The following is a 12605-nucleotide window of genomic DNA, read 5'->3' as shown; positions in this document are numbered from 1 at the left end:
TACAGTCCATGCCACTACCTACCCTGTCCTTTCTGAAATCCTCTGACCTCACACAGCCTGTTCATTATGCAGTTCTTTGCTGAGAATTACAACAAAGTGCTTTCCCGCCCCGCCCCCCCCAAAGCTCAGAGAAAAACTGAGGTAAATAAAATCTCAGACTTCAGGAATTTTCAAGTAGATTAATCTCCACATGTCAAGAAAACAATACAGTTGGCAGGAAAGCACAAAGGACAGCGATGATCTGCTTTTTTGGATCTCACTGAATTTACTTAAGGTAAGAGATGTAGAGAAATTTCAGAAGATGAGAGGCAAAACTTGGGAAAAAAAGATAGCAAGACTGCAAAGAATGAGAACTTGCCTTAGATTTGGACTGACAGAACAGTGTTGATACACTCTTCATATGTGAAGACTTTCCAATGCAAGCTGAGGAGCTGTATTTAGATCTGACAGCAAGAGATAAGAAAAGATGCATATTTAAACAGAGGGAGGATAGGTGGCGATGTAAGAAAGGATTTAGTACCAGAAGCATAAAGATAGTAGATACTCAGTGAAGATCAGCAGGGGGGAAAAAAAAGAACATCAAAAGAGGAGTGACCTCGGAATAGCCATAGCAGTCCTATAGTGAGGCAGAAGGAAAGGGAGACAGTTAAAAGGTGTCGAGAAGCAAGGTCTGTCTATTTTTGAGGGAAGTAGAAGGTGGAGAAAGTTAGAATGATGTGAAGTAGTCCCAAAATAATTGACAGATTAAGATGAAATTCAGGGGTACTGAAAAACAGTTTAAAAAAAAAAGTTGTAGTGGAGAAAACCACTTGGACAGATCAACTTTCCATTCCTGTTATTCCCTTATGCCTAATGATACCAGGACCTATTAAGATCACATTGTGATATCACGATGAAGAACTCCAGAACTTAGGAAACACTGCTTTTGTCCCCTTGCTGCTCTGAGTGAGCTTCCACTCAGCACTGGAACTGATTATCTCACTCTTTACACTTTTTGAGGTTGTGCGTCCCCTAGTGCACACTGTGACAAAAGCACATACCAATCCCATTAGTAATTGCTGCTGATAATCTTCCTCTTGAAAGAGAGGTACCAGTCTTTCCTCTGAAATAAACAGAGCAACAGTCATTCAAGGGCACAATGCTGAGAAATGCAAATCTCCACCTTCTATTAACATATCTACTCACATACAGAACTAACACAGTGACAGAATCAAGGACTTCATAAGAGAAAACCAAGCAATGGAACATAACCCTTTATTTGCCATCTTTGCACTTAACAATGAGCATGGAGGAACACAAGCTGTCAAACTGTTTTACACTTCATTGTCATTACTCTTTTCTTTGATATTTATGGGAGACGCATTATACTGTGGTGATTTTGTATAGAAGGAATACAAAGAGAATCTCCCAGCCACACAGTGCAAATGCATACATTGTTTAGACCTTGTCATTTACTAATAAAAGGCAAAAGAGCTGCATAGGTTTTCTAAGGAAAGGGATAGACAGAAAGTAGAAACACCACAGAATCACCTCCCACTTGCCTGGTTCTCTCCCACAGTTGCTTTCGTTACTCAGATTTCACAGAATCAGAATCACAGAATGGCCCAGGTTGGAAGGAGCTCAAGGATCATGAATCTCCAACCCCCCCGCTACATGCAGGGCCACCAATCTTCACATTTAATACCAGACCAGGCTGCCCAGGGCCCCATCCTGTCTGGCCTTGAACACCTCCAGGGACGGGGCATCCACAGCCTCTCTGGGCAGCCTGTGCCTGCACCTCACCACTCTCTCTGTAAAGAACTTCCCCCTGACATCCAACCTAAATCTTCCCTCCCTCAACTTCAAACCATTTCCCCTTGTCCTGCAGTTATCAACCCTTTCAAAGAGTTGATTCCCCTCCTGTTTATAGGCTCTCTTTAAGTACTGAAAGACTGCAGTGAGGTCGCCCTGCAGCCTTCTTTTCTCCAGGCTGAACAAGCCCAGCTCCCTCAGCCTGTTTTTGTAGGGAAGGTGCTCCAGCCCTCTGACCATCTTTGTGGCCCTCTTCTAGACTCTAACAGCTCCCTGTCTTTCTTGTACTGAGGGCTCCAGACCTGGACACAGTACTCCAGATGGGGCCTCACAAGAGCAGAGTAGAGGGGGACAACCACCTCCCTGTCCCTGCTGGCCACCCCTCTTCTGATGGAGCCCAGGATACCACTTGCTTTCTGAGCTGCAAGAGCACACTGCTGGCTCATGTTAAGCTTTTCATCCATCAGGACCCCCAGGTCCTTCTCCACAAGGCTGCTCTCAAGGACGCTCCTTTCAGTCTGTATGGATGCCTGGGATTCCTCCAGCCCAAGTGCAAAACCTTGCATTTCGCTGTGTTGAACCTCCTTAGGTTTACCCAGGCCCATCTTTTAAGTCTGTTGAGATTCTCCTTTTGCAGACCACTAAGGAACACAACCCTCCAACTACACAGAAGGAGATTATAATAACTACTGAAATTTAATACTCTAGATTTCCTCATCAGCTCTTCCTGTACTGAAAGCAAAGGAAGAGAAACAAACTCCTATTTCACCACATAACATAAAATCAAGTCAGTATTTTAGAGAACAGCTAAATTTTATAAAGCCCTTTCTACTTATCTCTGCTCACCCTGAAAGACATTTATTTCACTTTAAAAGACTTCCATTGCTTTATTTTTAAAGGACCTGAAGGATGATCTACACGCAAGATGCACTACACTGATGCTTATTACTTGTTGGCAACTACCTAGAAATTCTTTATAAACAGCTGAACATCATTATCAATATGCACCTTTAGAAAACATGCCAGTAGTTTCAACATGTTGATACAGGGCCCTAAAAATCAGAGCTCACTGCAATAATCAGCAGCAGCACAAATGACAAGTGCTAGGGGCTGGCAATGAACACAGTGAAAATTCTTTGCAATAAAATATTTGATCAACACTTAGATCAGTAACATGATTTGCCACTAAATTTAGTTTTCCTCATTTGTGATAGAGGAATTGAATATCACTTATAATCTCAGTTGTTCCTGGCCTAGGCAAGTCCATTACATGCCTCCATTCTTCACATTGTGACTTTCACCAGCCACATTTTCCTACCATACACAAATTCCATATTTGTGAAGGCAGCTTTAAGTGGACAAGATACAACAGTAACATCGTATCACTGATACTCGCAGAAAAATTCTGGAGAAGAAATTCTTAGACAAACAAGGGCTTACTGCTTATATTAAGCTAGATTCACTATGAAAGAAGAACCTAACTAGAAAGGTTTTCTAGATAGTACACAACCTTAGAGGAAAGCTTTATAGTAATGTTTATTTAACAGCTGCTCATACTAATGGCTCAAACTCTGGCAACACACACTATTTACTTTTAGCTGACAACAGCTAGATGGAAATATCCTAACAAACACTAGAGCTAAGGCCTACAAAAGTTTTACTTACCAGAGTCCCAAGCATCCAGATGAGAAAGCACCCTGGGGTTTGAAACAAAAATCAGTTTATTTCACAACCATTACTCTAAAGTGTTTTGTAAGGACATTAAAAAGCTTAAACAACCCTTTGGTCATTCAAAGGTAGCTAATGAAATTAAAGAAATCTACATTTGGTCACATTTACAGTAAATTCCTGAGCTCTAAAAGCCTATCTAAAAGCCTAGATATTTCAGATTATCCTGCAGCAACTACAAGGACTGTTATAAATGATCTTCAGCTGGACACTCATCTTCGGAGCAAGATATCTGATCAGATACCAGATCAGCTATTTAAATGACACATCTAAACCCTTCACTACATTTCAACAAAGTAAGAAGGAGTAAATATACAAAACAATACCTACTTTTTGGCGTTTTCAAATATATTCCTTAAATATGCTGAGGCTCTTCTCTCTTCTGGCTGTTTTATAAATAAATAAAAATCCCAAAACAAATTAAGTAGGTCAATTAAAATATTTCCTGATAAAATGCACACAAGAAATGACGCTGTCATTTTAAATGGAAATAACAGTTAGTGATTCTTCAGCCCACCTCCCAAATACCGATGCCCACAGACACACATAACTGACCCACCTAACAACACAGGTATTCTAGGTTCTGCTTTGGTTTACTTTCTCGCATTGATTTCACAAAGTCAGAGCTACAGGCAACCACCTTATAAGTAAATGATTGCAAGTCTTTGCACTTCTCATGATCAGATTTCCATAACTTTATCCCTGCAGTAAAAAACAAAAAACCTTTCCGTCTTTGGGTTTAAAACATCCACTCTTCAGCAGCAGCTCTGGAGACTGCTTCAGTGCACACGTATTTACCTCTTCTGAGAGACTACGCCATTCCCTCCTGAGCACATTATTGCGGTAATGCAAGTGTGGCTCTGCATACTTCACACTCTCCAAGTTTGAGTCGAGTTTTTCCCAGAAGCCTTTAGAGTTTTGGATCTGCAAAATATTGCAGGGAAAACATAAATACATGCACTGTTAGAAATATCTGTTAGAAATATTTGAAATTATTACAAATATCTAATGGCTATCCCACAAAGTAATGGGAAAGAACTGCAATAAATGTAGCTTCACTGCAACTGAAATGAAAAAAAAATTAAAAACAAAATCAGCTGCATTATTTTTTTCCAATAGTTTTATTTCCTTAATTTGACAGCACAAGTAGTACTTATCTACTTGAGCTCATGCCTGCAATGCACATATTTGTGCAATGCCTTAGAATTCTATTAAGTTCCTGGGAAGACATGGGTACTTCTAGGTCCGATTTCATCTGACATACTTCTGATGGCTGGTTTTGGGTGGGAAGAACTGCACCACAGATTACATTGGCTCTACTGTCCAGAGTTTCACTTGACTGTAAAAGGAGCCTTAGGCACCTGACTCAGAACAGGAGTGTTTACATTTGGTCAAATAAGCCCCACTCTGGGTTTCTGTTCCATGACTCTGGCATCTGGATGGAGGCTTCCACTGTCTTCAGTTTGCTCAAATACTTCAATTGCCAACTCCCATTCGCCAGCCTCAAGTAACAGAGCCTTATCCTCAGAAAAGAAACAAAATCCCAACATTTCCACAGCAATTCCAAAGCCTTTGACAATAAGGCTGGAATTAATTTAAACTGTAAACAAAGAGGAGGAAAAAAAAAAAAAAAAAAAAAACCCTAAATAAACCCACACTGTCTTCCTGAGCCAGTTACTGACTGGGCATAAAGATTGAGGCCACTGTTTATTAAGCAAGAGCAATGTGGTCATCACTGAGGAAGAGATGAGATTAAGGCACTTCTTTGTGGCAGTTTTTTAAAACAACTGATCATACCAACAGTTCTTGCCCCTTTTAAACACATTTATCTCCTCAATACACATATTACAGTATTGACATTTGAAGGCAGAAAGGTTTTTAAAACTACATAGTCCTCAATATTCATCTGACTTGAGATAGCATACTGGATTTTGCTCTCTCCTCCAGTTTTCAGCAATTACAATAACCTTAGAAAAAAACCTCAAAAGCCCTTCAAACCACTTCCTACTATGAAACACAATTAGCCAAGGAAAATTAAATGCAGAGATTCAATTCTGCTAGCTGCTTCTCTCTTGCTGCCACAGAGCTAACTGTTGTTTTATTGTTGTAAATGCAGCAGAAAAATAAATGTACTTTTTGCTCTATGTTATACTAAGCAGCTGAAAACTGGGCATGCATATGGCACCACGTGTTCACCGTGATGGAGGCAACTATCAGCTCTTCAACCTCCTACAGCAGCATCTTGCCTGTGCTACCTCTCAAAATTAGACAAACATCAAGAATACAGTGTAAGGATATCATCTAGTGACCAATTCATGCAATTGCAACAGCAGCACCACAGCAAAACTGCTTTCAGACCACGGTGAATTTTATTTGATGTGTGATGGGGGCGGGAAGTAATACAGTGTATTTCTTTAATACACTGACTCTGCAACAGGAAGTGGTAAACTTTGGAATTAAAAACAGACACCACTGAAAACCTACACTGTATTAGATCTTATTAAAGAGACAAAAAGTTTAAAATACAAGATTATTTTAAATCTGTTCGTTCTTGAGGATCATCAGTCCAGAAGCTGGAAAGAGAAGGTCCCCCCCCTTTGTCTTGGATGGTACTTATTTTGCAGACATCTCAAGAGTCTGAGTTAATACCTATGAACACCTTGAAGACACTGTACTATCAGAAGTTAGTCAGGTCTTTCCAGTTTGCAATCCATGAAAAACTTCCATGAAGCCTTTTTATAAGCAGTGCTGCTTCAGCTGGAGACAGCAGTCTACTGTACATCAGTGAAGGGCTGAAAGATACCAATGACCTCTACGAGGCACATGTGTTCTCCTGAGGAACTGCATGGACACTTCTGGCTAGCAGCAAAGGCACTCCGAGCCACATAACTTATCATTTAACTGCACAGACAGCTACACTACGAAGCTTCACTCTTAGCCTCTGTGGCTCAGCTCAGCCTGCTCTGATCTCTGTGACAACTGCTTGCACAATACATCTGTATTCTTCTAGACTTCCTCCATTTTCTTCCCTTCTTTCTCCCACCCATTTCTTTCCCCCTTCTCATAAAGCCTACTTGCACTCCTTTAAGCGTGGTTTCTGTGCTCAAAGTTAAATATCAGGCTTGTATTAATTATAATCCTTATGTAAAGCTTTCTGACAATCTTATTCTGACTGTCACCCCATTAGAATCACAGAATCATTTGTGTTGGAAGAGACCATAAAAGGTCACCTACTCCAACTCCCCTGATCTCCTTATCACTCGCTGAACAGGAACTTAGTGATAAAAAACACCTTCATCCAAATAACAAAACTTTTTTGTTGTGAATATTAACATAAACCACCCAAAGGCTCTCAACAATTCATGGGCTTGAGGACGCTAAAGAGCTTTTCAGGTCAATAATTCATCACTGTTTCTCTGCAATACCAGAAGACCTGCTATGAAAGAAATAATACTTGTATAGAACCAGATTCATCAGCAACACCTGACTTCTGACAATGACTAAGTGAACCCACCAGCTATGGTGGCTCTGGAATACAATGCAGCCAAAGCATTAAGCCTTGTCGTGTGTACTACCATACTTGGACTTAGTAGACAGAGCAATTTGCAGTCAGAAATAGCAGGAAATATCTGTCTTTAGTTCAACTCTGACCTTTTAAATCTGTTTAGGTTTCAGACACATAGGAAATGAGTTCCACAATCAGGAAGTATAGCTGCTAAAGGCATTTGCCCCCAGGGGCTTGAGGTTCAATCTCAGGCAAATTAAACACATACTAACTTTGGCCTCAGCAACTGACAGGGATTATCTAGAAACAAAATTTCCCAAGATCTGATTCCCCCAGGTGACCCACCTCTCAGGGCAGCCTTCTCAAGCAAAGCACACAATGCCCAATTCCCTGATAGCAGTCACAGGAATCTGCAGCAGGATCTCTGTGGCACTGTTGAAGAGTGAGTGAGTAGGGGGGTAATTTCACCAATTTTAAAAGATATTATGAAAATTTAAGCTTTTTGAGCTAATTGCAAGAGCACTTAAGAAGATTTCAAATGTTTCTCCAAAATGGATCTGAGGGAGTGGAATGGAAGACAGGAAGAATCATTCATCTTGTTTTCAATGGAAAATAGAGTTTCCTACACTTACAGCATGTGCTCTCCCCATCCAGCTCAGCACCATTTCCACACAGTGCAGGAATTTGTTTAGATTCAGATAGCCAAAGCCCTGACATCACTGCAATCACAGGATGCTTTGGACAAAAAGTCAGGTCATGAACCACTGGTACCAACAGCAGCGCTATGAATTAACCCTCCAGCATATCAAAGTGGGGCTATGTAATCCTACAAACTCATGGTGTCAAGGTTGCCTCAATCTAATGAAGTCACAAATGAAGAGGTATCAATTAAATTTAAAAAGGACTAGTTTTTGGAGAACCTTCCCCGGGGAATGGAAAATTTTTATTTAGAATAGGCATGTAAAAAAACCCCACCATTTTGAGCCAGCAAAGGTCAGTAAGGCTAACCAACATCTTAGTAAACATATAAGCCATTTCAAACAGCAAGATTCTGCTCACCTCTGTTTTTGCACAGGGCTGTGGTGACACTACTTCATTAGTGTTTAGCCTACACCCACCACCACCACCATCATCCGTTTTTCCTCCCCACCCCCCAGAAAAGCAGCTCATAACCTGCAAATACGAGCAACTGTGGTTTTGTACTAGAATTTACCTCTAGCACAGGTAGAGAAATAATGTCTGTTGCACATGCTACTCCAGGGATAACCTACCAATAGAAATGATAAAATATAAATAATTTCACACAATACATACAGTTGTAAAGGTATACAAGTGAATATCCAAATACTTGTTTTCTTTGCAAAATCATCTAGTTAGCAAAAACTGTACGTTCAGTTTGCCAAAAAGAAGAAAGGAAGATATGTCTCTCATTCATCCCATCTAGAAAAAGATAAAACTAGAACAGTTATAGACCAAAAAAAAATCAAGTTTTTTTATTTGTTGTGTCATTTGCTCTTGCCTAAAGTTACGAATCTTAACTCTAGCAATGCTGGTTGCCTTGGAAGCAACTTCAGGATTTTGCTGGTCAAGCATGTTTTGTATTCATTATAAACTTAACAAAATCATCCCTAAATTAGTATTTCATTACGAAAACTGATACATTTAATTATCCATTCCATTACGGCAGCTCCTCTCATTTCATAAATGCTGTTTTTTGTTGACAAAATACAGGATTCATGGAAAACATCACTGGGGTTAAGACTTGACAATATAAAATGTGCATAAAACACAGGTGTGAATTCAGACCACGTCTAAGAAAAGGTGATGTATACAAGTAAATTACAGGCTTTATTAAAGCAGGAAAAAAACAAACTTCCTCTAGTTATTATAGCACCAGCTGTTGTCTTACCCCAGTCCAGTCAAGCAGTGATGTGTAGGGCAAGAGTTTATCCAGGTTGCTGGTTTCTGGACACATTCTGCAGTACAGGGAGGCTGAACGCAACGTAAAAAGATATAGAAGGGTGAAGATTTGTATGAACTACCAGTTATCAAGAAGAGGCTTCATAGTCAGTTCCTTATCTATGTAACACTTGTTTAGGGACAAATCCTGCTGCCGTCTCTGAAACAGTTTCCTTCACGGTGGAACTCATCCCACTCTGCACAAAAGGAGGAAGGGAAGTCCAGATGGCTGCAGGGCCCAGTCAGCTGCTTGGCTACAGCTCAGCACTGCAGGGGTTCTTTTCATGTAGGCTCAAGGCACACAGTGTACACACTAGATAGGCTGACAAATCAGCTATTACAGGAGAACGCCATGATATGCCAAGTCCTTATGAAAAAAAACGGTTTGGGCTGGGCTGGAAGAGATTTATTCCTCCTCTCCAATCCCAGTTATTTACACCCCAGATATCAGACATAAGCCAGATGGAGAATTTGCTCTCCAGTAACCTTAAATTTTGATAAATCTATTTGCATCACTAGACAGAAAAATGCACTTTATAAGTCATACTACCATTCTCATTTTGAGAGAATGTATAACCTTCTAGACTACTGAAATTGCCTCCAACGCCACAATATGCAGGTCAGCTAATGTAGATCATAACAAACAAGTTCAAAGAGAGTCAGTTTATGGCACTGTGGCTTCTCCTTAAGTCATAATTAGGTTATGCAGGAAAAGTTAACATACAGGAAAAGGAATACCTTACCAATGATAAATTCCTGAATAGGATCAAAAGAATGACACGTTGATAGGTTCTCAGAAAGCCACCAAATAATCTGTCAGAATGAGAACAAAGGAAATTTTCACATTTCTCTGTTAAGCCAAGTAAGGGACTTAAAATGGACTGCAGAAACCTTGGTTTCATTACTAACACTTTGCATGAAGTCATGACATAAAGACGAACGTTTTATGTCAGCTTTGACTAATAAAGCACCTTGGGTAGCCTGGGTGATGAGCCTTTGCCACCAGCAAAAAGCACATACGAATCAGAATTTTTCTTCTTTCACTGATATCGTAACCCTGACCAAGCTCAGTATGAGACCATCAGTCACTACGAGAACTCAGCAAAAATTCTTTTCCCACCTTCATTTCCAAGTTTGTCGTACTTCTGACACATAGAAGAGCACAATGCAGAGCTGCCAACCTCTCACTGTCTCGTTTGCTGTTCTGCAGGAACTTCATTAAGGCACTGTCACTGATGCTCACTGCATACATTCTTCCTACGTCGCAATCCAAGACTGTTGACACAAGTGGGGACTGGATGGAGCAGTTTGGCAACATGTCAATTCTTGCATCCTCACCTGTATAACATAGGTTTGAGAAGAAAAAGGACTAAGAATATAAAATGTGCCTGCTCCCACTATTTCTCTCAAGACTCCCAGATCCCCAACAGTAAGAAACAGTTTGCTTCTTGCTCCAATTGCCTGATATTGCTCTAGAGAGAAGATGGAATAGTTCTGGCTCGGTAAAGGAACTAAATCAAGAGCCCAGTCCACATTTAATTGCTGAAGTGGAGATGCACAGATTTGAGGCTCAGAACCCAGTCATAACACAAATCAGAGTACACAGAACGGAACAGAGCACAGGGTTACTAACAGGGATACAGTAGAACTGGCACTTAAGCACAGTTCAGAACTGCCTAAATTCAGAATCATAATATAACCTTGTGCTGGTGGACTGCTTACCATGTCTCCCAATGGCCAGAACTGAAAAGTTCTGCACTACAATTACTTAATGAACCATCAGACAAAGCCACTTCACTTATGCCAGCTCCAAGGTTCACCAACACAGCACTATAAAGTACGTTTACAGGCCTTGTTCATCAGAGGAAGTGGGCCCACCACACAATTGTCATGCTTTGTACTCATCTCTAGCAGAATAGTTTTTAATCAGGTATTTACAAGTATTAGCTCCATGTGATACCCCTGTGCCAGTCCCCATTACTTACCTTTCCTTCACCCAACTAGAAGAAAGGGCTTCTGTTTCCAAACAAAAGTCCTCCATTTCCAAAAATAACCCACTTCCCATAAAGATTTGTTTATTGGAAATGAAATAACATGCCTCAGATGAGACTCTAAATCCAATTGCATCAGCCTGATCAGGTGAAGGAAACACAGATTTCCTTTCCCCACATCCTCCAAACACACACATTTAGAGCAACTCAATTGGAGGAAGGAAATGTAAAATCAAATTTACATCTCCATGTGAAATTTGAGAACAGCAGAGGACTGAGAAGCATGTACAAAGATGGGGGAAGGGAAACTGCGCAACTAAAGCAAAGAATTTCTAATTCAGTGAAAGGTCTCCTTCCATTTCATAATAAGCAAGAAGTATGTAATCCATGAAGTATGAAGTGTCTTTTCACAAACACTTTTTAAAATGGAAAGTGGCAAAACATCTCTCAGTCGTTTTCCAGTCTCCCTCTTTCAGAACTGTGCAATAAAGCAAGCCTTGACCAAATGCAACTTCACTATAAAGAGATTTTAATAAGTTTCCTCTAATGCAATAAAACTTCACGTAGCAGTCGTACTATACCTGTCAGAAATAAACTATAGCACAGCAGGTCAGGATGCTGAATATTCAGAAGGTGCAGGAACTGTCCAGGTAAATAAGCAGCCACATAATAGTCTATTTAAAGAAATCACAGTGGTCAATTTAGCACTTAGCTTCTTAAAGCAAATAAGTGAATGTTTCACTTGATTCTCATCTTAGCCCATTTCTCCTTTATGGATTGATTACATCTAGGAAATACAAAAGAAATTAATTAGAAGCTGCTGTTGTATTAACACAGGAAATGCTAGCAATACATTCAGACTTCCAAGGGAGGTTTCAAGAGGCTGAAGACACTCAAGAACTCAGCAGCTGATCTCCTGAGCAGAGGTTGCATCAGTTTCAAAGGAAGTTGCTAACTAACAGTAAGGTAGAGCAATATCAAATGCCGAGTAATGTAACTACTTCAGAAAGAAAGAAAAATCCTTCTAGAAAAAGTTTACTCCTTTGTCTCCACTACTGGGGACAGACAATAACAAGCAGGGAAGTAACATGAGTAGCTTACCAAGATTCAAAAAGGCCACTTCCTTCAATTGAGGAGTTTCTGGTCTTTCTAAAGAAACTGTAAAAGTTTTGCTAAACCCTGTGAAAAATAAATAAATAAATGGAAACAAGAAACACCATCTGTTACCAGCCAAGTACATAGAACTTCATAGATCAAAATTTCAGCAGTCAATATACCCAGACAGCGATATTTTAAGACTGTTCTACAGGCTTCTCTGCACAGATGGATTTACTTCATACTAAACAGAGTTGCTGTATTCTTAGTAGACATTCACCCACACAACACAGTTCTCTGGAGCGAGGAAACTGGCCACACAATGCACAGCCTATACTCATGCTTGAAGAACCATCCCAACACAGAGCAAACCCGAGTAAGGATACCACCCTCAGCAAACAAAGAAAACCCAACAACAATAAAAACACCACCAAATACTTCAAATAGTTGAGCTTCACATTTTGGTGACCTTTCAATTGCTTTTAAAAATTTCCAGCTCAATCATGTTTTATTGCTATAGTTTACTTCAAGATTTG

The 12605-nt window shown here is 40.1% G+C and overlaps 1 protein-coding gene across 4 annotated transcripts in view; it reads right to left on the bottom strand.

Annotated features, from left to right (window-relative positions):
- LOC122159062 (gamma-secretase activating protein) overlaps positions 1-12605 on the bottom strand; it is a 45902-nt gene that overhangs the window by 11772 nt on the left and 21525 nt on the right. For all 4 annotated transcript variants that reach the window (XR_006168376.1, XM_042816233.1, XM_042816235.1 and 1 more), the window contains 10 exons: positions 12076-12153; positions 11556-11648; positions 10104-10321; positions 9727-9796; positions 8934-9016; positions 8238-8291; positions 4318-4443; positions 3850-3905; positions 3457-3488; positions 1041-1102 (listed from right to left, as the gene is read on the bottom strand). Coding sequence is in view for 3 of the 4 variants with exons in the window: in XM_042816233.1 (XP_042672167.1) it covers positions 1041-1102; positions 3457-3488; positions 3850-3905; positions 4318-4443; positions 8238-8291; positions 8934-9016; positions 9727-9796; positions 10104-10321; positions 11556-11648; positions 12076-12153 (872 nt within the window). In the remaining variant the exon portion in view is untranslated. The remainder of the gene's footprint in view (positions 1-1040; positions 1103-3456; positions 3489-3849; positions 3906-4317; positions 4444-8237; positions 8292-8933; positions 9017-9726; positions 9797-10103; positions 10322-11555; positions 11649-12075; positions 12154-12605) is intronic.

The sequence above is a fragment of the Centrocercus urophasianus genome, unplaced genomic scaffold (genome assembly GCF_019232065.1).
Source record: "Centrocercus urophasianus isolate 14NV4802_14NV808 unplaced genomic scaffold, USGS_Curo_1.0 seq_15, whole genome shotgun sequence".
NCBI lineage: Eukaryota > Metazoa > Chordata > Aves > Galliformes > Phasianidae > Centrocercus > Centrocercus urophasianus.
This window is presented reverse-complemented; position numbering and strand designations above follow the sequence as displayed.